This window comes from Megascapheus bottae, chromosome 21 (assembly GCF_031878675.1).
Source record: "Megascapheus bottae isolate mThoBot1 chromosome 21, mThoBot2.hap1, whole genome shotgun sequence".
NCBI classification, from domain to species: Eukaryota; Metazoa; Chordata; class Mammalia; order Rodentia; family Geomyidae; genus Megascapheus; species Megascapheus bottae.
The window spans coordinates 38,062,233-38,088,358 of record NC_143529.1 but is presented as its reverse complement, the minus strand read 5'-3'; the positions used below and the strand labels follow the sequence as shown (position 1 = coordinate 38,088,358).

Genomic DNA, 26,126 nt, shown 5'->3' with positions numbered 1-26,126 from the left:
TTCAATTTGACCTAGGCTGAGGACTTCCCTTAGCTCTGGACACCGGCGCATCTGATCATTTCTGCTTTATGCTCTGTAGAGGCCCCAAGTGGTCACACCTAGCCCGTTTACTAAGTGTGGGTTACATCTTTCCATCTTCCTTGAGCATCCCTTTCAAACATGGGGAAGGTCCAGCCACAGTTTTCTAGAGCCCACCGAATCGTAAAAGGCACAGGATAGGACACATGTGTCCAGCTGCCAGTGGCTATTTGCCTGTATTGATAATTCCGTATGTATTTATAATGATGTTATAAAGATGCAAAAGGCTCCTGCCAGAAACAAGGGTCCCCACGCCTGCTGGTTGAACCGGAGGCTGGGCCTCATCAGATGTCCCTTCAAAGCTGGTGTCTGTTCTGAACTTCATCCTTCTTTGTAAATGCTTCTGTGATTAAACATGTTCACCCCCCCGTCTTCCTATAGGAGGATATCCTTGTCAGTTCCCAAGCATAGCAGCCAATTGGACGAGCAGGTGGGCAGAGGACAGTGTTGCTTTTCTTCATTCCAGCAGGGAGCAGAAGAGCTCTACCCCCACGTGCATTCAACAAAGCGGGTCATTAGCATAGCTTATCCCACAATCGCTGTCTCTTGGGTCCCTGCTTTGTTCTCCCTGCCTGCCCTGCCTCACCCTCAGACCCATCCTCACACTGTCCCTGCCAGCCTGTCAGCAGGCCCACACATACATGCCCAGCCTGATGACAGCTGTGACGCTTACTCTGGGCCTTCCTGAGCTAGGAAGGTCACTGTGGTCCCTGGCCATGCCCTCCTGGCTGTGACCTCCACAGTCATTGGGCCCCCAGGGACTGGGGGTGCTCTGGTGCTGCGGCTGAGCTGAGGCAGAGGTTTAGAGTCTACCTGGTGCCAGGATCTGTGGGCATAGGTGGCTCTCCCAGGGGCTAGTGGATGATGCATGATGGTCAGCCAGGAATGTGGACAGAGTTGTTCCAGCTCCAGGATGAGTGGAAGCCCTTGCCAAACCATCTTGGGGACAACCACTGACTGGAGGAGCAGGGAGGGGGTCCTGCCCCAACTGCCTGCTCTCCAGGCCAGCGTTGTAGCTGCCTGCGTCCCTTCCCACAGGAGCCCCAGCGGCCCTCTGCTCTGCCCCATCTTGTCTGTGGCCCTCCCCAGTTATCCCAGAGTTGAGGGTTTGCTGTTCCCCCATGGATGGCTGGGACTTTGCAGGGGACCCCTGGAGGTGGCTGGCCTCTGTGCCGCCTCTGCCATGGTCCTGGTTAGGGTGAGATTCTTGACCCCATAACAGTTGAGGTTATCATATAAATCCCGGGACCCTGTTCACAGCTTGGGGAGGAGGGAACCCTGCGTCTGCTGCCATGGGAGCTGGGGACAGGCCACAGCCCACAGCCAGGGCCCCCTCCCCAGCACCCTGTCACCCGACCGCTTGCAGTACCCAGAGCCCATCCTGTCCCTGCCCCTCTGCCCACATGAAGTAGTAGTCCCTGGTGACATCAAGTCCCCATGTGATGTGGCCACCCCCTGTGCAGTGCTCTCCTGGGGCCTCGGCAGGGGCTGGTCCCTGCAGGCCAGGTCTTCTGCTGCTAGCTGCTGGCATAGCAGAGGCAGCTGTGTGATCGGCAGGGAGTCTGCTGGGCCATCTGCCTGACCCAGGGGACTGTGGGCCTCATTGGACAGGGGTCTTTTTGCCCGCTGAGAGCCTCTCTCTCCATGTCCAGTGCCCAGGTCCCAGTGCCCAGGTGGGAAAGAACAGGACTGAGGCAGGACCAGCATCTGAGGTGAAGCCTCAGGCGCAAGACAAGATGGCTAGAGACTCCAGATGTGACAGAATTCCGGCACCAAATAAACTGTCCTGGTGGCCTGGGGGCACTGAGGACATCGAACAGGAAAGAAATCTGGGGTGGCCAGGCTGGGGTGGCCAGCTTCCCAGAGTGGAGCCAGTGGTACCAGTGCCTCCACAGGTCCTCGGGCTCCTGCCTTCGCTGGTGAAAGAATTCTGATGCCCAGTGACTGCTCAGAGAAGAGTGCTCGGCTGAGGAGCGTGGGCCTTGCCGGGCTCGCCGGCCCCCAGGTGGCTGGAGAAAGAAAAGACAAAACAGACATGCCCAGAGGGCCGGGGAGAAGGCCACCGCCAGCCCTCACTCTCCAGAGTGGAACATCTCGGCCTCCTTCTCCTTCCAGAAGGCGAAGCTGCGGTCGATGTAGCCGCAGATGTCCTCGCTGCTGAAGCTGCTTTGCTGGGTGCCGGCTTCCAGCCGCGGGGGCGTGGGCTCAGGGTCGCTGCCAGGAAGGGCTGCGCGCGCCAGCGGCCTGGGCGGGCTCTGCCCTGGTTTTCGGTCAGGCTCTGCGTTCCAAGTAGGACCCTGGCTGGTGCCGAAGAAGCGAGCTTTGATGTCCTCGAAGCCATCAGTCCAGGCCCGGCGGCCAGAGGCCACCTCGTCAGTCACCGCCTTGTGGAAGGCGCGCGCGGCCTCCCAGCCGTGGGCGCCCAGGTGCTCGAAGACCTCAAAGCAGAGCAGGTGCCGCGCCTTGCGCTCCTCGGCCGGAAGGTCACACTCCAGCAGCTGGAAGTAGCCCAGCATGAAGAGGTCCAGCGAGAGGCTGCCGTAGGGCATGGGTGCCCCGTCCACGTGGGGCAGGAACTGCTCAGGGGACAGGGGCCCGCGGGGCCGCCGGCTCAGCCGCCGCAGCTGCCGGGCTGGCACGTGCGCCATGATGGCCCTCCAGTTGCCCAGCAGGTGGGTGATGAGGTTCCGCTGCTGCCACAGGTGGCCAAGCCGGGGCCGCTGGCCGGGCGGCGGAGAGGGAGGCTCGGGGCTCCTGGTGGCCTCCTGTCCCCTGAGCCCGGCGCGCTGCACCTCCAGCGTTCTGCGGGCGGCGGTCTGGAGCGCAGGCGTGTAGGCCGACTTCTTCCAGTGGCTGAGGAAGAGCGTGACGGTGCGTTCCTTGCGCAGGCTGGCCAGGTCCAAGCCCGGCCCCACACCCGCCTCCGACGGGGCCTCTTCACAGCTGATGCCCGAGTCGCTGGCCTCCTCAGGGTCCCCGGGGGCAGGATCCCCTCCTACCGGGCCACCGCGGGGCTGGGGGGGCCCCGGCCAGCAGCCTCTCGGGCACTGCCTGGGCTGTGCCCCTGGCTCCCAGGGGCCTGGGTTTGAAGCCCTGGGTAGGCCCGGGGCCGACTCAAAGTTGCCGCGTAGTGTTCGCACAGACACCCCGCATTCCTGGATCTCCCGCTGTGCCTCGCTCCGAGGGGGCCCAGCCAGGGCCTCCATGCAGGCATCCTGAGGCCCTGGGGCGGCTGCCTTCTCCCCGCTCTGCACCAGCCCGTTCACCCCTGTCAGCAGCAGGGACAAGCTGCGCACCAGACGGGCAATGTGGCTGCACCAGAAGGGCAGGGGCTGCCCGCCAGGTCCGCTCTGCTCAGGGCCGGCAGCTCCCACTTCCTCAGGCTCCGCCGCCACGGCCGCGGTCTCCTCCTCCTCCAGCCCGGGCGGCCGCGGCAGGAAGTGGCTGTTCACCGTGATCCTAACCAAGGGCTCCGGCAGCAGTGCCTGCAGCTCGGCCGCCAGCCGGCCCAGCTCGCTCTCGTACTCCTGGCAGCGGCGCCGCAGCTGCAGGTCTGCGATCTGCTTCTCCAGGTACACCAGGTCGTCCTCTGTCAGCAGCTCCCCGAAGGGGCCCAGGAGGGCCCGGCGGGCCTGGGAGTACCGCCAGGCAGCCTGCTCCCCAGGACCTGGGCCGCCATCGTCCTGGGCACAGGGAGGACAGGGTTGCCTGGGCCACAGCTCACTGAGTGCTATAAGAAGGAGGAAGCAGGGCCCTGCCAGACCCAAGCTTTCTGGGATCCGAGCTTCCTGAGGACCTAGGCCTAGGCCCCTGACATGACCTCAGAAGTAAGCCAGGGACACAGATTTGACCTGGGTTTTAACAGGGCTTCTCTGGCTGCAGTGTGGAAGGCGGTTCTAGAAGCGTGGCCTAGAGGCCTCCAGCTCGTCTGAGCAACATTCTCCTGAGGTGAAGACACATCGTTCAAGTGCGTTTAGAGGACACATTTTCCCCTGGGAAGAGGCAGAGGCACCTCTGCCTGGCTACCTCCTCGTGTCTCATATCAGAACTTTTCCTGACCCCAGAGGACTTGCAGGCTCATCTGGATGGCAGCCCGCCACCTTGCCTATCTCAGCTGTGCGTCCAGCCTGCCGCAGGCCCATGGCAGCCAACCACCCAGCCGCTACGCCGGCCCACCCACCCCTGAGTTCTCGGTGTCTCTGCAGGTCTGTGGGCTGAAAGGGGTTTCCTGGCCAGCTCCATCCCACTCACACCAGCTAGGATGACACCAGAGCCATGTGACACCACCGGTCACCTGGGTTTAGAAGCAGGTGTGGCCGGTGCCATGGTGAGACGGGTTGGGACTGTTTCTGAGTTTTTACTACATTAGCTGCTGGCACTAGCATGCTGCACAAATCGTAAGCCTGCAGGGTAAGACTTCAGAATACTGCCACACAGCAGCCTGAGGGGCCCTGTTAAAACCCAGGTCAAGCCTCAGCCTCTTTCCTGCTCAGATTCCACAGGTTCCTTTAACTCCTTCCTGAGACTCTGGACTAGCTATCATTTTTCCTCTCTGCCTCACTTCATCCACAAATGGCGCCAGGTACACAGCCCCTCCCGGACCTCACTGGGAGTGGGTCATGTACCTCTGGACCTTTGCACTTCGATTCCCTCTGCCTGGGGAAATCCCACAGGGCTCCTCCCTTGCTTCCCCACCCAGGGCACTGCCTAGCACAGTGCTGGCTGCACCCACCAAGTCAGAGAGCAGGCTAGACTGCCCACCTTGGAGCCTCTGATCCCACCCAGCCCTCCAGATGGCAGGAGCAGCAGCCGAGGCAGGGATGACATGGGGGGCACCTCTTTGGGTGAGGGATTCTGGGCCTGGTCTGGGCACTACCCACTCCACTTCCATTTCCTGGAGCTGCCTTCTGCCTCCCACCCACCTTCCACCCCTGGCCCCTCCCCTGCCTGGCACACCTGGGTCTCCAGAACTGGGCCTGTGCCCAGGCGGGCCTGCAGCTTCCGCACCATCACCTGCCGCTTCCACTCGGGGATGGGCCTGCCGTGCTCATCCTGTGTGGGTACCAGCCCATCCAGGTCTCCCAAGGGCAGCCCATCCAGCTGCAGGGCAGCCAGGCCCTCAGGGGCCTCCCCTGCTGCCATCTCTGCCTCCTGTACACAGCAAGAGAAGACCCAGCAAGATCAGCCCCTGGAGGAGGGAGGCCAGGGCCACAGGCAGCACAGCCTCCAGCCCGCTCCGCAGGCCCTCCAGGTGAAGACCTATGGGGACGAGGGGCCTGTTCATGTGGGGCCAGACGTGTGGGGGGGGGGGGAGACGCACCCTCTCCTCCGTGGCCAGAAGCGGCATGCCAGGCAGAAGGGCGTGCTCCTTCTGCAAACAACGGCATGGATAGACTCCAACCCTGGCCACCAGACAGTACTGCGGGACTTGGCACAACCTTTTAAGACACTGTGGTCCCTCTCTGAGGCAAGTGCCACATGGCACTTCTCAAACTCATGGAAGACCTATCTTGTAAACTGGAAACGCGGGGCTGGAGAGCGGAGCAGGCATCCTTAAGAGAGTCCAGTGCTGGCTGGGAGCCGGGGAGGGGAAGGCACCGGCCCAGCTTCTTTGTGTTGGGGTGCAGCTTCCAGGGCTCATGGACAGTCCTGGGCTCAGACCCGGGGAGTGGCTGGCAATGGGACTCCTGGGGTGATGGCTTATGAGTGTCTGTTGCCCTGAATTTCCCATCCCCTCAGAAATCGAGCTGGCCAGAGCTGGCCACAGCCTGGGCGAGGGCTGGAGTCTAGGCCCACTCAGGTCACAGCGGGGCTGGCTGGGGCAGAGGGGTGAGAAACGCACCTTGGCGCTGGCTGGGCTGCTGGTGCTGACCTCTGTGGGGGCTGTGCAGGCCAGTGGCTCCCTTGAGACAGGCTGGCCAGGCCAGGCTGGCCTGAGCGTCACAGCTGCTAGCAGGAAGGGGAGCTGGAGTCAAGAGGTGATACAGGAAGGGCAGAGCATGGGGCAGCAGGGATGCCCTGCTCAGAGAGCTGAGACCCTGCTGGGCCCCTGGAAGGAGCCCTGGCCTTGGGGAGAAGCACACACCCTCTTCCCTGAGCTTCTCACTGGGTACCTTGGGGCCTGGCCCAGGCCTGGCCACCTGGCAGCTTGCATGTCTCCTTGTCCTCCACCCATCCTGCAGCCTGGATGGAGCTGGAAGGCCATGAGGCCTACAGGTGGAGGAACTTGCAGCAGCCACGTCGGACCCAGTGCTGTCCGTCCACCACTGCCCTACACGACCCCGCCACACCAATACACACAGCAGTGCCACAGGCTGAGAGAAACACACGTGAACCATGGCCTACACACACACACACACACGCATGCAACGCATGCAGCACCTAGACAGACAGGGGCACAGACAGCACAGGCATACATGCATGCAGACACACAAACATTCAGAATACACAGAGACACCAACAGACCAGACACACAGAGGCCTCATGCAGAGAAACGTGTGCAGACACTCACAAAGCATGCATACACATAGTCCACAGACGTATAGACACAACCCACAGATGTCTAGACACAGACATGTGCACATACATGTAGACACGCATGCACTTTTTTTTTTTGCCAGTCCTAGGCTTGAGCTCAGGGCCTGAGCACTGTCCTTGGACTTTCTCAAGGCTAGAGCTCTACCACTTGAGCCTCAGCACCACTTCTGGCTTTTTTCTATGTATGTGGTACCGAGGAATCGAACCCAGGTCTTCATGCATGCTAGGCAAGCACTTTAACCACTAGGCCAAACTCCCGGCCCCAACGCATGCACTCTTGAGTGATCACGTAGCTGCCATGTGTCCCAAAGACTGGGGCAAAACCCCACCACACGTGGCCTCTGCTACTTTTCAGGCCCCCCTGTTTCATTGCAGTAAGTGCCAGCCACTGGTGTCCAGCGGGCGTGACCTGCAGGAGGACGGATCTTCCCCACACTCTGCTGCCCCCTGTTGGGAACTGGCTCAGCCTGCCCGATCCATGCACCATGGTGCAGTGCTTTCAAAAGCAACCAAGCCAGACACGGTGGCTCACATGGCAAATCCTAGCTACTCAGGAGGCTGAGACCTGAGGACCATGGTTTGAAGCCAGTCCAGGCAGGAAAGTCTGTGAGACTCTTATTTCTAGTTAAACACACACACACACACACACACACACACACACACACACACACACACACACACACACACACAAAAGCTGAAAGTAGACCTGTGGCTCTAGCCTTGAGCTCAAAAGCTCAAAGACAGAGACCCTGAATTCAAGCCCTACCCAGGATAGGAACCATCTTTAAGGAGTGACCAAGGTGGTGAAGAAGGCTGGAAGAAGTAGACAGCAGTGACGGACCCACGGGGGCCGAGGGCCCACTGCAGTCCTGCCCAGGCCAGTCCTGCCCAAGGTTGAACACTCACATGGGGCGCTCCCTTGCTGCGAGCCCCCTCTTCTCCCATCCTCCGAGGAGAGCCTCGCTGCCGACAGGGGCGGGGGCGGGAAGGGTGGCGGTGGGGGCGCCACCAGGACCGGCACCTGGGGGACAGGCCTGCTCAGTGGGGAGTCCTTGATGGGGGCCCACTCCAGCTTTGCCAGGCGGGCATGAGGCACTCTCTGGGGGGCCCAGGCCCTCGGGACCCTCCCGGATATGCTGGCGAGGACAGCAGAGGGAGGGTGAAGAATGGGTTCCTGGAGAGCCTGCCAGGCCTGTCCTCGAGCAAGGAAGCCAGTGCTTCACTGCACAGGCTCCCTGGGGGCCCAGGGGTGGCTGCAACCCCCGGATCTTGTCCAAGGCCCCGCTGCTTTTCCGTAGCCTGGCCTGGGAGTCAAGCTGCCCCTCATCCCCTAAGTGCCTAGACTCTGGTGGGCCTGCTCACCCTCTGAAAGGAGAGATGGGCCTGACTGTTCACAGAGAAAAGCTCAGTCCCCCTGGACCTTCCCACACCGCTGTAGGTGTGCCTGTGACCGTACCTTAGTCAGACCGTGCCTTGCCTGGAATCTGCCAGGCAGGGTCCCTCCCCATGCCCTGCCCCTCCATGCCTGTCGGAGCCAGACCAAGGCCGAGTGTGGGCTCGGAGTGAGGCCCCTCCCCACTGCCTGTGAGCAGGGCCACTGAGGAGCTCGGGGAGCCTGGTCAGTTACAGGGCTGACCAGCGGGTTTGAGACACAGGCATGGCCCTGGACACCTCTGCGGTCCTTGCTCACTGGCCATCGATGCCAGAAAGAGCCCTTGACTCAAGAGGCGGCCCTGCTCAGCTCTGTCACCTGACCAAGAGGGACTAAGGCTCCTGTCCCTTGGTGGTTCAGCGGCTGCCTGCCTTCCTGAACTCTCCCTCGCCATGCTCCCAGGTCCTCTAAGGTGAGGGGGACGGCCACTTGACCCCATCTCCAACAACAGACGCCTGGCTCTGAAGGGCCCCGTCTACTTCCCTGCTTCCAGCTGGCAGTGCTGGGGCAGCACTCCCTCTAAGCACCACCCCCAACCATCAGACTGCAGCCCCTCACCCAGAAGAACCCCAGAAGGCAGTGGGATTTACAAGTCAGGGTTCCAGGTCTGATGCCGGGCCAGCCCTGGGCCTGGCCCAGGCCAGCACTGATTCAGGCTGCATCGTGTGCGGCCACAGTCCAGATCACGAGCTAGGGACTTGGACTAAAGCGGCTCCCGGAGTGTCACTCAGCCTGCACTGCCTGCACGCCCCAGCCTCCGCGCCCTGCCTGACTGCCGCCCCTCCCACACGCCCACCAACTCCCGGGCAAGGGAATACAGCTGAACCCCATCTGCCCGGCCCCACGCACCTTCTTCCAGGTATCTGCAGCAGGCTCAGAGGCCCGGGATTGGGGCCTCTCTCTAGGCCCACCCTAGGAGACGATCAGGAGCAGGCCCTGGGCACTGGAGTGCAAGGAGCTGTGGCCGTGCTGGGGTGTCAGGGGCTGCTGGAGCTGCAGCCCCCGGGAGCGGGAGCTGTCACATTAATATTTGAAGGCTGGGGTATCGGGTGGCCAGGCGGGCTGGGGCTGTGCACACGATCCCTTAGCACACAACCTTAACCCTCCCCCACCCAGGGACCAAGGACGGACCCCCTGTGAGCTGAGAGAACCCTCAGAGCCCCTCAAGAAGAGACCACCCAGACGAATCCCCCACCCACGGCTCAGCAAGCCTTGGGTAGGGAAACAGGGTCAGAGAGGGATGCGGGGCTCTTGCACAGTCCTGCCCTGGGGGAGTAGAGTTTGACCAGGGTTTGGCTGAGTTCAGCAGCCTTTGCTTTGGCAGGACCAAGGCCCTCAATGGTCTCCTTCGTCCAGGGATACAAGAGCAGAAAAGATGGTGCCATGGGTTTGTGTGTGCCCATCACAAACGCAAAGCCTGACTGCCACCCTGGCCCCACTAGGGGAGTTTGTAGGGCAGCCCAAAAGACAGGCGCTGTCCTGCTTACCGCTTGCTCTAAAAAGGGAGTACCGTGATCCTGGCTTTTTGGCTGAGACACAAATCCACTAGGTCCTGCAGCCACTTGGCCACGATTGTATTGCCTGGGATTGGGGAGAAAAGGATCCTGCCTCTCTGCGACTAAATCTGCTGGGCTGAAAGGGACAAAAGCCCCATCCTCACCTTACCTGCAGGAGAATAGGGGGCTTGGCTGGGCCAGCAGCATCCACCTCAGGCTGGCAGGACAGCAGAGGCAGGAAGTTTGCCTGGACAGGGGAAATGGATTCTTAGTGTGGTCCCTGTAGCCTGGGGACCTCAGACCACTCTTGGGGTCTTTGCCTAAACCCTGCTCCACTCGCCTCTTAGAAGCCCTGCAAGGCTGCAGAGCCTCCATGTCCCTGTCCGTGAGGCACTGCTGGACACAGCTGGCCCTGGCCTGCCCCCTCCCTGAGAGCCCCCTCTCGATGGTCCTGGATGCCGAGTCTGTAGGATCAGAAGGTGTCCATCCATCTTTGTATCCTCACAGCTGGGCACAAAGCTGCCTGCATCCCAGGCTGGGCCACCTGAGGCTGGCGGCCACATCACCCACCAGCCTGCCCTCTCATTCCTTGTTTTTGGTGAGATTTGAGCATCGCCAGCCTGCCATGCATTATACATCGAGGGTGGTGGTGGCGAGCCAGGTTACAGCCTGTAATGCCACCCCAGCTGAGAAAATCATGACCTGAAGCTGGGTCTGGACGCCGTCACGATGGCTGAGATTGGATTACTGGCTGAGTGGCCTGGCCCTACTGCTCCCCAGAGAGCAGGACACACTGTCCAGGGGAGCCCCCTGCTTTCTCTGGGCCCCATTTTTCCCATCTGTCCAGGGAAGAGACCTTGGGCTCCTTCCTGCCTCAGGGAGGTGACAAGCCTGTGCCAGTACTGCCACTGCGCTTACTGGGACAAGCTCTTCAGTCCTGTGCCACAAAGAAGGACCTGGAAGCTTCACGAGACTCTGAACCACGGCACATGGGCCCAGGAGACCCTGGCTCCATCCCCAAGGGAGTAAGTACATATATGGGTAGGCTGGACGAGCCAGGGTACAGGGCCATCTGTTCTCATGCCCAGAGGGCTGTAAGAAGCTAGGGCTGGTCATTGCTGCCGCCGCCTGCCAGGCAGAACAGCCATCCGCCAGCTGAACACAGCGATGGGGAGCCGGGACTGCCTCGAGGGTCCTCTGGCTTCTGCTGCATCCTCATTACGCAGTGGGGTGTCTGAGTCCCTGGGAGGGGCCTCAGGCTGGCTTTGGGGGACATATGTGTGCCCCACACTAATTAGTAGGTGTACTGAAGTCAGACCCATCACCAGGGGAATCTGGGGGTCTCCATAGGGCCCTTCCCTGGCCCCCATAGGGCAGGGTTCAGTGCGGACAGACAGGCTCTGCCTCCCCTTCTCCCTAAGGTAGAGCCAGTCCTGGGGGCAGCTCAGGCTGTGGTGGCAGGGGCCAACGGTGGATGTCCCCACCTCCTCCAGGGGACAGGGAGACGGGTGCCGGCGACCTATGTGTATCACATTTTCATTAATATTGTAGCAGGTACTGCTCTGCACACTGTCCTGCTGGTCTGCACCCTGCTCCCCCACCCCTGTGAGCAGGGGCAGGAGGGCTGGGAAGGGGGGGCTGTGGGGAGAGATGTCTCCAGACAGGGACAGGAGGCCTGTGGGGGGCACTGTGGTTGAGAGGGATGTCTCCAGACAGGGACAGGAGGCCTGGGTGGAGGGGTTGGGGAGGGGGACGTCTCCAGGCAGGGGCAGAGTCCATTGGCCCTGGTGGTTGCTATGCAGCCTGAGGAGAAGACAGGGGACAGCTGGCCAGGGACTTGGGTGGGCACACTGGACTCTGGCGGGAAGGGCTGCAGAGAGCAGTGAGCAGCAGACCTGACGGTCACAGCGGGGTAGGGAACACCAGGTATCATCAGGCAGAAAAGACGCCACCATGAATCACAGTGGCACCAAGGAGACAACCAGTACCAGAGCCCCAGGAAGCCTGGACTGGGCGGGGTCCCTCAGCTAAGGGTGTCCAGATGCCCACCCCCCAGAGGAAGGGCTGGCAAGAGCCAATGGTGGAGACGCCTGCGACTGAGTGCGAGGTCTGGGGTGGAGACATGGCAGGGGCCCCGAGCTCAGGCCTGCCTTGCTCTCCAGCAGCAGGGGCTGTGGATGGCCTCGGGGAGCACACTCCTCTCTTCTCATCCCCAGCTCCACCCAGGGTGGGGCCTGAGCTGGGAGTCTGGTGGCCAGTGGCCTCGTGTCCCTGGGCCTGTGACAGGCAGTGCCATCCAGAAAGGCCCAGGAAGAAAGATCTTTCACCAGACAGCAGCTACAGTCACGCAAAGACTTAACGGGAGCGAAATTCTGCTTTCTGACATCATGAGCCCTGGAACCCAGAGCGGGTGTCCCGGGGTCCTCTTGAGCTGTCTGAGCTGCAGCAGGCCTGGCCCAGGGTTAAGGCCGTGGCAGGGTGGGACTCTTGGCTAGGACTGTGTGAAGCCTATGTGGCAGGCCAAGCTGGGGGTCAGGAAGGACTCTGCCTCAGTTAGTCTGGATGCTCTGAGGGGACGCCTCAGAGAGGGGAGAGGCATAGAAGCATCTGGGGCTGGGGACAGTCACTTGTGGCTCCCTTGTGGGTCTCAGTGTAGAAATAGCTTTGTAGAAAAATGGAAACACTGCCAGGCTGGTTGTGTGCTGTCACTGCCTTGGGCTGGACAGGATGGGGGGACAGCGTGGGGCTGGGGAAGAGCTGGTTCTGTACCACTTAACTGCTAGTGTAGCACTCTCCCACCTGCTCCCTGCCCTCCTCTCCTCTGCCCTCCATCCTGGCCCTCTGCTTTCCTCTGCCCTCCTCTCCTCTGTCCACCTGCACCCACCCATCTGCTCCTCTGAAAACTCACTCCTTGCTTCACTTGCTAAGCCATGCTGCCTGCTGGGAGGAGAATAGCAGGATTGCCAAGGCCCTTGTCCCTGCAGATAGGGAAATGGACACCAAGAGGTGGGGAAACAGAGGCTGGTGCCAGGCCAGGCCAGGTGGGGTTTGTGGTCTCTGGGGCCTTAGTGCTTAATGCAGCCCGTCCCAGACCCGTTTCCGCCCAGCATCTCATAAGCCTCCCATAATGCCCTGAGCCACAGACATGGCTTCTTCTGCGGCCCACACAACGCGTCTCACTTGGCTAGGTTTCAGCACAGGCTCAGTGGCGGCCTCTCTCCCAGCCTTGTGCCAGGCTCATTCCTGCTCCTGGCCCTACCATGCACTGGCCCTTCCTCTTGACAGCACTCCAGTGTGAGAGATGGGTACATCAAACAACTAACTGGGCTGCCACAGGGTGCTGGCGGGGCCTGAGCCCCCTCCCAGAACGACAGAGCCCCTAAGGCCTTACCGGCTGGGCCATCTCCCGCAGGTACTGGGCACATTCCTCATGGCCGTGATACTGTGCCAGGTCAGATGCTGTGTACCCGTCTTCATCCCGCAGGGAGGGGTCCACGTGGTGGGAGAGCAGGGTCTGGCAGCACTGTGGGGAAGGAGCAGGGCACCGTGACTCCTGCGCTCTGGTACCAGCTTTCTTAGCTCAGCAGCAGCATGAGTGGAAACTGAGGCTGCCTGGAACAGGGGTGGGACTTGAATCTGGGCCATGGGACACCTGCTGGAGCCCCCAAGGCCCGTCCACCACTGCCCTGACCCTCAGGAGAGCCAAGGGGAAGAAGCAGGCAGCAGGGTGCCCTGTTTGGAGGGATCCTGAAGTGCAGGCGCCAGGCAGGGCCCCTGGCAGGATTTTAGCAGGTGGCTCAGCTGGATCACCCACCCACCCCCCCCCCACCCCCCCGGGCAGCCCAACTTACCGGCACAACTGGAAGCTCAGGAGTCACATGCAGCCTGGTTTCCTTCGTGCAATCACCCTTAGCGGGGAGCACTGTTTACTGGGGAGGGGGGTCACTTAGGATCTCAGCAGCCTGTGGGACTAGAACTCAGGCCTTCCGAGTAGGGAGGGGCCTCCCCCAAGGTACAGCTCTCCCTGGGGCCTCTCCCCAGGCCCCAGCCCCAGCTCCTCAAGGTATAGGCCCTAGGGCTCTGAGCACTGTTCCACGCTGAATGATGCTAGGCCGAGGGCAAAGCCTGGGGCAGAAGCCGCTTTGGGTGACAGGCAAAGCTGAGCACGGCTGTGCCCCAAGGATGTCGTATTTACTGAGAGGGGGATGATAGCTTTAAATGACTCTTGTGTGTCATGAATTATTAATATTCTTTATTTTTTCTCCAGCTGTTTAAGGATGTGAGAACAAAGCTAGGCAGGATGGGGGGATCTGTAATCAAAGCACCTGGAAGGCTAAGGCCTGAGAACTCACAAGTCAAGGTTAGGGGGTGGGGCGCCAGCGATTAACAAGCACCAAGCCCCATATTACCAAAAAGAAAACAGAGCTCCAGGCTGGCCTGGGCTACACACAGACACCCTGTCTGCAAAGTAAAACAGACAAAAAACCATCACCATGAATATCACCACCATACGGCCATGCAAACATGCACGCACACGCACACACACACACACACACACACACACACACACACATGTATGCATGCATGCATGCATCCATACACATGTGCCCCCCACATATACCAGAAAAGTAAATAAGTAAATAAAGCTATGAGAACTGCTCTTCAGCCTGTGGCCTACAGGAGTTGGCCTGACCCCATGTAGTGGGTGCTGGAGACCTGTGCCCTGACACGTGCTTGGCAGAGTGAGTCAAGCCTCACACAAGCCTCCAGCTACAACTATTGGTCATTTTCAGTTATATTGTTTGGCATCTAATCACTAAAAGTCTGGAATACAAGGAAATAAAAGTGAGAAATAGACTTTCTCCACAAAGATAACAAATGACAGACTGTAAATCACTGTGCCTCTGACAGTCAAAGCTATAAAATCCAGGGCTGGGAATGTGGTACAGTGCTCACCTAGCATGCACAATGCCCTAGGTTCGATTCCTCAGTACCACATACACAAAAAAGGCTGAAAGTGTGGCTTTGGCTCAAGTGGTAGAGTATTGACCTTGATCAAAAAAAAAAAAAAAAAAAAAAAGCTCAGAGCCAGTGCCCAGGTCCTGAGCTCATTCAGGGAGGGAGGGAGGGAGGGAGGGAAGGAAGAAGGTCTAAAGTGGAAATGTAGGCATGACATGGGCAGAGGCTGCCTGGAAGGAGTTTGGCTCCAGGCCAGTCTAGCCTCTATCTCAACAGAAGCAGCTAGGCATGGGGTGTGTACATGTCATTCCCACAGTGATGTGAAGCCAAAAACAGGCAGATCACGGTCCAGGTATGCCCCAGGCAGAAAATGAGTGCAGTTATTTAGAGGCATATTTCAAAAATAACCAGAACAAAAAAGGGCTTAAAGACATGGCTCGGTAGTAGAATGCTTACTTACCTAGCAATTCCAAGCTCTGAGTTCAAACCCTACCATAGGGGGAAAAATCCCCCACAACCTTTGCTGATAATTAGAAAAGAGAAAACTGGTCAGAAGAAGCAACCTACGCACAGCAGAAAGAGCCAAAAGGATGAAGACAGGAAGTGGGTGATTGCTGCTATGGTCTGGAGTGGGCCTGGGGGGAGGAAGTGAGGTCCTAGGGGCGTGCCCATAGAGGGGATGCTGAGACCCTGGCCCATTTCCTATATGCTTGCCAGGTACCGTGTGGGAAACTGAGCAGAGGGACACTGAGGTGGACAGAGCTTAGCACCATGTGCTCTGCCACCACATGCCGTGCGGCCAGGCCCAAAGCTACAAGACCAAACAACCACAGACTGCAAGCTCAGAAATGGAATTAGAACAAACCTTTCCTCCCTGCAAGCTGTGACAGTCTCGTGCACTTCCCCACAGTGGTGGGAGGCAGAGAGCAGTAAGGTCTGACATACCTACACTATGACTCCCAGAAGGAGAGGAAAGACAGAGAGGGAGCGGAGATTAGCTCAGAGATAATGGCTGAGAATCTTCAAATAGCAATACTCAAACACCAAAGCACAACCCCAACAATTCCAATGAACCCCACATAGACTCAGCACGGAGCACCCACCTCGGGTCCTCTCAGTGGAAGACACTAGCCACCAGCAGAGGTCAGAGGCCAGTGAGCACCCATGTTTGTGTATGCACACGCACACACGCATACGCTCTTAGACTTCTGAATAACTAGGATTACAGGCATGAAACACGTGTGCCTGGCCTGAGTATTATTTTCAAAGCACCAGAAAAGCGATTGGAATGCATTCTTCAGCTCTGAAGACAGAATAAGGTACCGTGAGCGAACAGAACTGAAGCAGAGATTTTCCAGCAGCCTCCTGCAGGAGTCTTGGGAAAGTGAGCTGCAAGGAGGGAGGAAGAAGAAAGGGGTAACTTTGTGGCTAAATGAAGTCCTTTATTCACAAGTAGTTAACTGAAGACGACCTAGCCAAGACTATGTGGCCCACCACCTTCCCCCCCCCCCCCAACCTCCATGGACTGTCTGGAAAAGCCAAGGCCTCACGGTGCCTCCAAGCCTGGAACATGACCGGGCAGGATGTCAGAGGCCTTCCATGAGCCTGGCTGTCACCAGTCCCAGTGCAGACGCAGACAGACTCTCAGTAAGCATGAGGAAGCACAGGTAAGCACCCAGAAGTCATAGCTGGGAAGCTGCCCATCTTGGGCCAGGCTCCTGGAGCCCAGGCCCTCCCTGGTGCTCTGCACAAGGGCTCTGGGGTGCCCCCAGGACCATTCTAACAGGACCTGGGTGGGTAGCAGCCTTGCCCATACACATACTTGGGGGTAGTTACAGGTCAGACGGCTGAGCAGGCAACGGCGGAGGGAGACAGAAGCAGGCAAACAGACCCCAGTACTCCGTTGGGCTCTGTCTACCACCACTGAGTTGCCAACTCTGCAGGTGTGTGAAACCTGACCTGCGCAGGGCTCGTGTCACAGGAAGGCACGAGAGGAGGCCTGGAGGGCTGAGGTAGATGTGACCAATGACCTGCATCTCTGTGCCCAGCTGTGAAGTCCACATTCCTTATCTGTGCGAGACAGTCACTTCGGATTACTAGCTCTTCATTAATTGATGACTTGAGAGCAATCTTTGCCACAGCTCACTTGTAGTTGAATCATGATTACAAGCAGCTTCAGCAATGACCCCTCAAATACTGTATCAAAAGCACTGCAGATTCAACAGCCAGAAATGAAGGCTCAACCATCAGCTTAGCATTACCACGGGGGACATTGTTTTCAGAGGCGAAAGAAATGTAATACTATTTTTTCTCAATATAACACGATGGAATATTAAAAAATACACCTTTTCCTCTTTGAATTAGAAAGGCAGAGAACCACACATCGAGCGGGGTGCTGGTGGCTCACACCTGTAATCCTAGCTCCTTAGGAGGCTGAGACGTGAGGATGGCAAAAGCCAGCCCAAGCAGATAAATATGGAGACTCTTAACTCCGTTAACCACAAAAAGCCAGAAATGGAGCTGTGGCTCCAGTGATACAGTGCTAGCCTTGACTAAGAAGCTCAGGGCCAGCACCCAGGCCTGAAGTAAAGCTCCACGAGTGGATCACACAAAAAAGATCCCAATAGGTAGATGAAAGTCTTAAGCCACACTTCCTGTACACAAAACGGCTATGAAGGCCATAGAAAATGAAAGGCATAAATTAGAAATGATGGGTAAAAGCTTTAGAATGGAAGGGTAAAACAAGAGCCTAAATACCAGTAAGAGTATCAGCTGTTAGTGGACTAAATGAATCAATAGAAAGATGTCAGAACGATGAAAAATATTTGATCTGATTGTATGTGGCTAGCAGAGATATAGGTATTGAACATTTAAAGAAGAAAATACAAGGATTCAGAAGGCAGCAAATAAAAGAAGGAACAAAAGCCAGCCGCAGTGGCTCACGCCTGTCATCCTAGCTACTCAAGAGGCTGAGATCTGAGGATCGTGGTTCAAAGCCAGCCCAGGCACTAAAGACTGTGTGACTCTGATGTCCAATTAATCACTAGAAAACAGGAAGTGGGGCTGTGGCTCCAGGGGTAGGGTGGTAGCCTTGAGCTGAAGAGCTCAGGGACAGCACCCAGGCCCAGAGTTCAAGCCCCATAATCCACAAAAACAAAAAATAAATAAAAACAAAAAAAGGACCAAGGTTTCCCAAGGTTTCTCAATAAGTACTGGGAAGGGTCTGTGGCACTACAGGTCTGCAGTATTGCAGGTCTATGGTACTGTAGGTTAACAGAACCACAGGTCTGCAGTATTGCAGGTCTATGGTACTGTAGGTTAACAGAACCACAGGTCTGCAGTATTGCAGGTCTATGGTACTGTAGGTTAACAGAACCACAGGTCTGCAGTATTGCAGGTCTATGGTACTGTAGGTTAATAGAACCACAGGTCTGCAGTATTGCAGGTCTATGGTACTGTAGGTTAATAGAACCACAGGTCTGTAGTACTACAGGTCTATGGCAATCCAGGTCTACAGATTTATGATACTGTAGGTCTATGGAAATACAGATCTACAGGAACATTTCATTCAGGGAGGGAGACTAGCGTGGATTTAGGATGCATACAACAGTGCAGGATCACAGGGTTACACAGGCAAGCCAGTCACAGCCAAATGTCAGCACCCTGACTGACTCAGCAGTCCGAGATACACAGCCCTGTATGCACATAAATGTCAACAATTCAGTTCACAAACAGATACAACAGACATAAACCAACCCATGGGCTTGTCACAATCACACTGAATATTTACAAAAACCATCCACACGAGCACATATAAAGTACCTAACAACAGAGATCGAATGGTTGAAATCACTGCAGTGTATTCCAAGAGAAATCAATAACAGACTTAATTTCTGAACCATCATGTTTAAAAAGTAGTAAGTAATTTCAAGTAAGTCCCAGGGGGAAAGGAAGAATAGAAAAAAACAGAAATTAGAAACTGCTTTTAGCTGATGAATTATAAAGCTCTAGGACACTGCTTAGCAGAAAAGGGAAAAGGAAACAGGTCAGAAATAAGTGGGGAAACACCTCTCTCAAAAAAATCAACTGGGGCCTGGAGTTTGGCCTAGTGGTAGCGTGCTTGCCTAGCATTCATGAAGACCCGGGTTCGATTCCTCGGTACCACATACATAGAAAAAAGCTGGAAGTGGTGCTGAGGCTCAAGTGGTAGAGCTCTAGCCTTGAGAAAGTCCAAGGACAGTGCTCAGGCCCTGAGCTCAAGCCCAGGACTGGCAAAAAAAAAAATCAACAAAGGCTGGTGCTGGTGGCTCATGTCTATAACCCTAATGGCTCAGGAGGCTGAGGGTCACAGCTCAAAGCCATCCCAGCAGGAAGGTCCCTGGGTCTCTTATTTCCAATTAAGCAGTAAGAGCCAGAGGTGTGGCTCAAATGGTGGAGTGTCAGCCTTGAGCAAAAAGCTCAGGACTAGTACCCAGGCCCTGAGTTCAAACCTCAGAACTGGTGTGTGTGTGCACACACAAGAATGTAGAGCTCAAATACTAAACAAAATGTTAGCAACTCAACTGTATATGAAAAGCTATCAGGATCAAGATGCATTTATTCCAAGAACGCAAGGTTGGTTTAACACTAAAGTGACCAGTGCAGGTCCAGCGATTCTAACCTGGGTGGATACCCAGGGTGAGAGCAGCACCACAGACCACAGCCACGAGGTGAGGTGATGAAGAGGAAAACAACCACACGGTGACTATTACTTTTTCTTAAATCCTCATCCATACTACCTCGGGAGTCTTGAGGATGCTGTGCTAAGTGCAAGGACAGGAGCCTTGGAATTCAGGGGGACAGGAAGTTGGCTGGGTTTCCAGGGAGTGCCCATGGAGAACAGGGAGTGGGGGCTGGACAGGAGCAAGATCAACTGCACAGCAGCGGGGACGCCCCTCACCCAGCTGAATGGCACAGGTAACGAGATGGCAACGTTACATACTCGACCATCAGTTAAAACGCCCTAAAACGTACTGGGGTAACTACACCAAAGGTGATACAGTGAGGCATGGACGAAAGTGATCTCAGCTCCTCCAGAGACTCCAGGAGCACCAACTCAATGCTTCTTTTGTTTTTTCTTTGAAGCGGGGTCTCACTTCGTGGCCCAGGCTGGCTAGGAAAGTAAGCGCTCCTGCCTCAGCCACCTGAGTGCTGGGGTCATAGGTCTGCACCACCATGCTTGGTTGGAGTTTGGTTTTCGTGTGGGGAAACAGTTGTCACCAAGAGGAACCTGAGCAGACCCTGGTGGCTGTGTTGCATCCTGCCTGGGTTCGTGGACAGACAGACAGACAGACAGAGACAGACAAGAAGAAAAGACAGACATGTAGAGGAAGGAAGACTTTGTTTATAACATTGTGGAGTGGATGGGGCTCCTGGACGGGTACTGCAGTCTCAACTTCCCACAACGCTGAACCTGGACTACAGGGCTTGAAATATGGACTCTTTTAAACAGAGGGGGTGGGGAGGGGGAGGAGTCTATCTTCCTGTATTTCCTGGAGGGGTGGATGGAGATTTGGCAGGTGAGACCCCATGACCTCACCAAGCTGTCAGAAGTCAGAATGACTATCAGAAAGTGGGTTATTTTCTGGGTGTGATCATGGTTTGAGGTGTGATTGTGAAGTGTGTGTAATCTCTGGAAGATGTTTGCTAAAATATTTATGTATTAGATAATGTGAGGTCTCTGATTTCCCTCAGATAAGGGGTTTTGAGGAGGAGGGGGTGCTGGTAGCTGGGGATGAAGCCAGGACTTTTGTGTGTTAGGCAGGCTCTCCACCCCTGAGCTTGATTTGAGCCCCAGCCTTTGATTTGCTCCATCAGTGGGGAGCTTTGCGTGCTCAGGCCTGCAGAGGGACGTGGCCCTGCCCTAGGGCCTGGGTTATCTTCATACCCAGGAGCCCGGGCACTCCTCTAGAGTGTCTCACTTATGCAAAGCTTTAGCTGCTAGGGAAAACTTTGCACCTGGGCCCCCTTTCCAGCTCTGCTGCCAGCCGCCATGCCAGAGGCAGGCAGGTGAATCCTGACCCTGCTGCACTCCTGGGTCCCTCCACTTCTCCAGGAGGACAGAGAGGATTCCTGAGCACTCCAGAGGCTTCACCTTTTCTCTTCAGGCTGATGTCATCCCTCCCCTCCGTCCCTGTCTAGAGGGATATAATTTCTTAATTTCAAGCAGTTTAGCATAGATTATAGAAAAGTTGAGGCACAGAACCAAGAGTACCTTTCCCTACTGTCCTAAGACTAAGAACCCCTCACACATCCTGACTGGAGCTGGAGCGTGACAGGGAGATGAGAGGAGGCCTGGTGGGAGAGGCTGGAGGGGAGTCCCACAGCCACGGCTGTGCAGGGCTCTGCTGCTGCCCCAAGTGCGACATTCTTTTATCTGATGCTGCTGAGACGCGAGTACGGGGTACCCCAGCCACCTTGGGTCTCCCCTCCAGTGATGGCCCTGGAGCCTGGCCTGGACAAGGAGGTGGCTTCACCACTCCCAGCGGCGAGGCGTCAGGCCACAGCACCCAGTGCAGGCTGGGCTCACAGTCCATTTCGAGATGGGTTGTGGGAGGTTGGATGGGGATTTGGATGTTAGCAAAGTGGCTGGCACCATCCCTGGCTGCTCACAGCACAGACAAGTCCTGAGCACAGCAAGCGTGACGCTTGGTTTTACCTTTTGACCTTGGGCACATGCCTTGCTTGCTGTGCCTTAGTTTACCAGTGTATGAAAGGGGAGGAGGGTGCCTTGAAGACTCAATAGCACACTGCAGGAAGAAGTGCTCTGCCGGGGCACTCTCCCGGTGGCTGAGGTGCCCTAGCCTGGCAGCCCCAAGCCGGCATACCTCCATCTGTCCATTTTCCGCTGCATCGTGGAGAGGGGTCCCGCCCCATGAATCTCTCATGACAGGGGCGCCCAGAAGCAGCAGCCGGTCCAGAATGGGTGTGTGGCCACCCCGTGCTGCGAAGTGCAGAGCCGTGGCCCCCTCGTTATCCCGAGCAGTCAGGCTGATGTCGGTGAACGTGGCCTGGAAAGGGGAGGGGACGGCGGTCTCACAGGGAGAAGCTCAGGGGCCTCTGGGCACAAATGGGATCATCTTCAGGGCCAGGGCAGTGTCCCTAGGGAGCGGCGGGCCACAGCGGGTTGGGCCCCGTGCCCTGCCTGTGAAGCCACCCCGGCCATGCTGAACTCTCCCCACCCCACCCCAGTCCCCTTCTCTCATCACCAGCAGACCCTCGGGCCTTCTACTGAACCCCGCCCCAAGCCGGGTGTGTTCCCTTGTGTGTTCTGTCCCCCAGCTCTGGCCACTCAGTAGAAAAGGCTTCCTTCCCAGAAGAGGTGGAGTAACTTCCAAAACTCTGGGGTCATGGCTGTGTGGCCAGTGCTGTGCGGGCGCTGGTCACAGAGTCCTCAGGCCTGAGAGTGCCCACCAGACTCCTGGGAAAGGCCAGGAGAGCTTTACCCAGGGGCTCTGTGTTCAGGACCCCTGGTAGAGCCCCAGGCCTGCTGTCTGCAGAGCTGACCCACCGCGCCTCCTCCTCTGCCAGTGTCCCTTACCAGCCAGACGACCAGGGAGTAGTGGCCCCGGGCAGCGGCGGCGTGCAGCGCACTCATGCCGTCGAGGGCACGCAGATGCACGTCTGCACCACAGTCCTTCACCAGGAACTGTGCCAGGTGCAGGTGACCCTCCTGGCAGGCCAGATAGAGCGGGGAAGCACCGCTGCGGGTTCGCTGGTTCACACCACTGCAGGGGAAGAGGGACAGAGGGCTGGTGCCCTAATTCCTACCAGCAAGTGTGGTCTGCTAAGCCACTGCCCTGTCTTCTGGCTGCTGTTGACCAGCTGCAGGAAGGGCAGTTTCCTGCCCAAGGCTGACCTCATCTCCTGGACTTCACACCTAACCCTCTGGCCATTCCACACTTAGTTTTCCACTCCTTCCAGCTGCTGTCCAGAGCTTTCCCTGGTTACCCACGCAGACTGTTAACAGGGTCCTAATCCTATCCTCACAGAGTCTCAGCACTGACCCTTACTCAGGGGTCCCCACTGTCTCTGAGTTCCTCTGCGGCTCTGCGAGGCGTGCTGGGCTGCAGCGGCTGCCCAGTGTCTCAGCTGGCTGAGGGCCATGCTTGCTGAAGCTCCAGGAGGGCAGAAATTCAGAGAGGCGCACGCTCCAGGCTGGGCATCCTTGTGCTCAGATGCTGACCAGGCCCCAGGCTTGACCCACACCCTCCACCTGTGGGCCTGGAGCGGGGCCCTACTCAGGAGAGGATAATAATAATGACAAGGTCTCCTGAGAGGCCCATGACTCCAGGATCTGCCCCAGAGAAGGCTGAACACTCCCTGTGCCTCTGACAAGGGCAGGAAGTCTGGGTAGCAGGCTGAACGATTTGCCCCAGGGGACAAGGACAAGGTTTGGGTTTCCAGCCTTTGATAGTCTGTCAGGCCAGCTGTTAGCCTCTGTCCATGGCAGGGTAAGCTTCCTGTGGGGCACCTTAGTCTGCCCTGAGCTCCTGCTCAGCAGCCTCCCCCTCTGCTACACCCTTCCCCCCCCCCCCGTGTCACTTCCCCCTGCTTGCCTTGCCTTAACCCCACCCACCACGCCTCATCCCTCACCCAAAGCCTCATCCCCTGCCTGCCTCGCCTCCCACCTGCTCCTCCTCACCCCACCTGCCATGCCTCACCCCTGACTGCTTGTCACCCTTTGGCTTCAGACTCACAGAGCCACCTCAGAGCCACCTTCCCCAGGTCCAATGTCCCAGAGGAGAGGGTCCACGCTCTTACCTGCTGTGGGCCACCATTAGCAGCTTCAGACAGGTCAGGTCCCCACTGACAGCGGCGTGGTGCAGCGGCAAGGCCCCCTCCTGTGTCTCCAGTGTGGCTGCGTGGCCCTCCTGCAGCAGCCACTCCACCACTGTGGGGTGCCCAAAGCGGGCAGCCAGGTGCAGTGGGGACACACCTGAGACATCTTGGTCCTGCACAGAAAAGGCAGGGCAGTGAGCTGGTGGCAGGCCTGGATCCATTCCAGCGGGGCAGTGCCAGTATGGCCAGGGCCAGTCGTCATGGTGGGCCTGGGGAGCCATGCTAGAGAACAGGTAGGGCTAGACCAGCTCAACCAGGCCCAGGTCTTAGGCATTCACATTCTGGGGTCCCTCCCCACCCTCAGTCCCAGTTCTCTTCCCATTCAGCCAAGTGCCTGTGGCCTCGGTGCACTCTGCTCACAGTGAAAAAGGCTTCTCTGCTCGCTCCTGATGCCCGCCAGGGGTGCGGCAGGACTCCTGCTCTGGGGCTCTTTTGCTTCTTCTCTCCCCCAGGTACAGGTGTCCCAAGGCCAGGAAGCACATCCACTGCAGGTGGCAGGCACCTGGCACACGTGGCACTGCCTGAGGGCACTATGAATATGGAGAGACTCCTGCCTGCTGTCCTCAGTCACTGAGAAGAAATCAAGGCTGCGAGCTGGGAGTGTGGCTTAGGTGGAGTGCTTGCCTCGCATTCATGAAGACCTGAGTACAATTCCTCAGCACCATATAAACAAAAAGCTAGACGTGGCACTGTGGCTCAAAGGGTAAAGTATTAATTAGCCTTGAGCAAAACAGCTCAGAAACAGAGCCCAGGCCCTGAGTTCAAGCCTCAGGATTGCTCTCCCCCCCCAAAAAAAAGAAATAAAGGAAATCGGGCCAAGCGCCCAGGTGCTGAGATGGATCTGGTGGCCTGGTGCTGGTGGGTCCCTCTGACCCCACCCAATCAACCACGGGCAGGTGGTGGGCTGAAGTCTGCCACACCTGCTAGGCAGCAGTGCCAGCGTCCTTCCTCTCTCCCTTTGTAGCAGGAAGGGGATGTGCAGAGCGTTACAGTCACGAGAGTTGGGAAACCAGACCTTTCTCTTGGGACCATGTCACGCAGGCTCTTCTCTCCCAGGATGTATGCACTGGACACGATGGAGACGGAGACTCAGCCTATCTTCCCCACCACAACTCCCACCTGCCCACAACCCCCCTGTGCCATCTGGGCCCAGATCCTGAGCCCAAGTTCCCTGGTACCTCTTCCTTTCAGGGCCCTTGGGGAAAGAAGACCTGTTGACCACCCCAATCAGAGACAGGGGTTCTTAAACACTGGCACGGCCAACAAGTTCTGGTTGAGGGAGGGTGGAAGAGGAGCCGGGGTGGGTCCTCTGCTGGTGGGCATGGAAGCCCATGCAGATGGTGCAACACCATGTGGACATCCAAGCAGGCCTTGGCGATGTGTTTGGGTACAGGGAAGGACAGGAGGCAGCGATACTGCTGAGGAAACATAGCCCGGGGCCCAGGGCCAGACCTGGGCTTGCCCTCCCTCCCTTGTTGCATCCTAGGCCAGTTCATGGAGACCAGACTGCAGGGCCGCCCTGTTCCACTCACCTGCAGCCCGCAGCCCCCGTGGCGGACTAGCCAGCACAGCTCGGCCAGGTTGCCCGTGGCAGCGGCATCATGAACCGGTGTGGCCCCGTTGTGGGCCCGCTGGTTGCCAGGCAGCTTGGCTCGCCCTACCAGGAACTTGACGCAGTCCAGGTGGCCGGCTCGGGTGGCATGGTGGACCAAACCAGCCCCCAGGGCATCTGTGATGCCTGGGCCCAGGGCACCAGCCTCCAGTAGCCGCTCCAAGGTGGCCACATCCCCGTCTCTGGAGGCCACGAGTGCCTGCTGCTCCTCCATCCTCTGGCACTGGATCTAGGTGTGCGGCTGTGCAGAGGCTGACAGGGCTTCCTGTTTCAGGTGTGGACGCAGCAGCCATCTCTGGTTACCCGATAACAGTGCGCAGGGCAGATGGGAGGCAGTCACGGGGGGTGGGGAGGACGCAGGCCCTGGGGACCAGCCCTGCCCAGGCCACTCCTGGGGGGCTGGGTGCCCAGGCAGTGGAGTCTGGAAGAGGCGAGTCTTGTGAAAAGCCCACGGGTAGGCCAGCAGGCAGGAACCAGCCAGCTCATGAGAGGCCAGCTGGCCCTGGCCGTCGTTAACTGCACACTCTTCTTCCTGGCAGCGTCTGTCATCTGCAAAGGGGGGCAAGCTGCACCAAGTTCTCAGGTGGGGCAGGGTGTTTTTTTGGGTCCACTCATGGTGTGACTGGAACAACTGGTACTGGAAGGGTCAAATGTTAGCTGGCATCACATACAGGGAAGGCCTCCTGCCCCTGGGGACTAGACATCTGGATTCTGGCTCTTGGCTGTCCTCGAACTTGACTCTGGGTGTGTCCAGGAGGTTGCTGGACAGGGGGCCCCCAAGGTGAGTCTGAGGGGTGAGGCATGAGCCCTCTAGACAACCACAGCATCTTCCCAGATTTCTCTCTTCAGTGTCCTTTAAAACTTGTTTTTAGTCTTAGTTGACACATTGTGTGGTTTCATCCAGTGTATCGCCTCCATTGTCACAGTGCCTCCTCTCCCCTCTTGGCTGGGGAAGTCAGGACAGCAGGTCACAGCCTCCGGGGGGCCTCCAGGCCTCGCTGCTGGAGCCCTGCTCTCTTGGCTCCCTGCGTCCCACTGCGTCCCTGCGTCTCCTCTGGTGCCCAGTACTCTTCCACCGTTATGCCAGCGGGTGCCACACAGGCTCAGCCCCCTCCCCCCAGCAGGCTCGGAT

The 26,126-nt window shown here is 57.8% G+C and overlaps 1 protein-coding gene across 3 annotated transcripts; it reads right to left on the bottom strand.

The window, feature by feature from the left end:
- Positions 1-1,921: 1,921 nt before the first annotated feature.
- On the bottom strand, positions 1,922-25,208 carry Espnl (espin like). Of its 3 annotated transcripts, none has more exons than XM_090354428.1 (10): positions 24,915-25,208; positions 23,305-23,495; positions 22,082-22,268; positions 21,369-21,551; positions 12,935-13,066; positions 7,516-7,636; positions 5,921-6,006; positions 5,035-5,226; positions 4,413-4,427; positions 1,922-3,761 (listed from the first exon to the last, which is right to left on the bottom strand). In XM_090354428.1, exons 1-10 carry the CDS (start codon positions 25,206-25,208, stop codon positions 2,151-2,153), a joined length of 3,012 nt encoding a protein of 1,003 aa, XP_090210554.1. In that variant the 3' UTR covers positions 1,922-2,150. The 3 variants fall into 3 exon arrangements, with proteins under 3 accessions (XP_090210554.1, XP_090210552.1, XP_090210553.1); XM_090354426.1 differs by having other exon boundaries at positions 5,035-5,229; positions 5,921-6,024; positions 7,522-7,636; XM_090354427.1 differs by lacking the exon at positions 4,413-4,427 and having other exon boundaries at positions 5,035-5,229; positions 5,921-6,027; positions 7,522-7,636.
- Between the last annotated feature and the right edge of the window lie 918 nt (positions 25,209-26,126).

Coding starts and splice junctions, on each gene's coding strand:
- Espnl (XM_090354426.1), bottom strand. CDS start 25,208: ATGGAGGAGCAGCAGGCACTCGTGGCCTCCAGAGACGGGGATGTGGCC. Junction 21,552..22,081: donor ACTCCCTGGTCGTCTGGCTG/GTAAGGGACACT, acceptor TCCCCTTTCCAG/GCCACGTTCACCGACATCAG. Junction 13,067..21,368: donor CGGAAAATGGACAGATGGAG/GTATGCCGGCTT, acceptor CCTTCCCCACAG/TGCTGCCAGACCCTGCTCTC.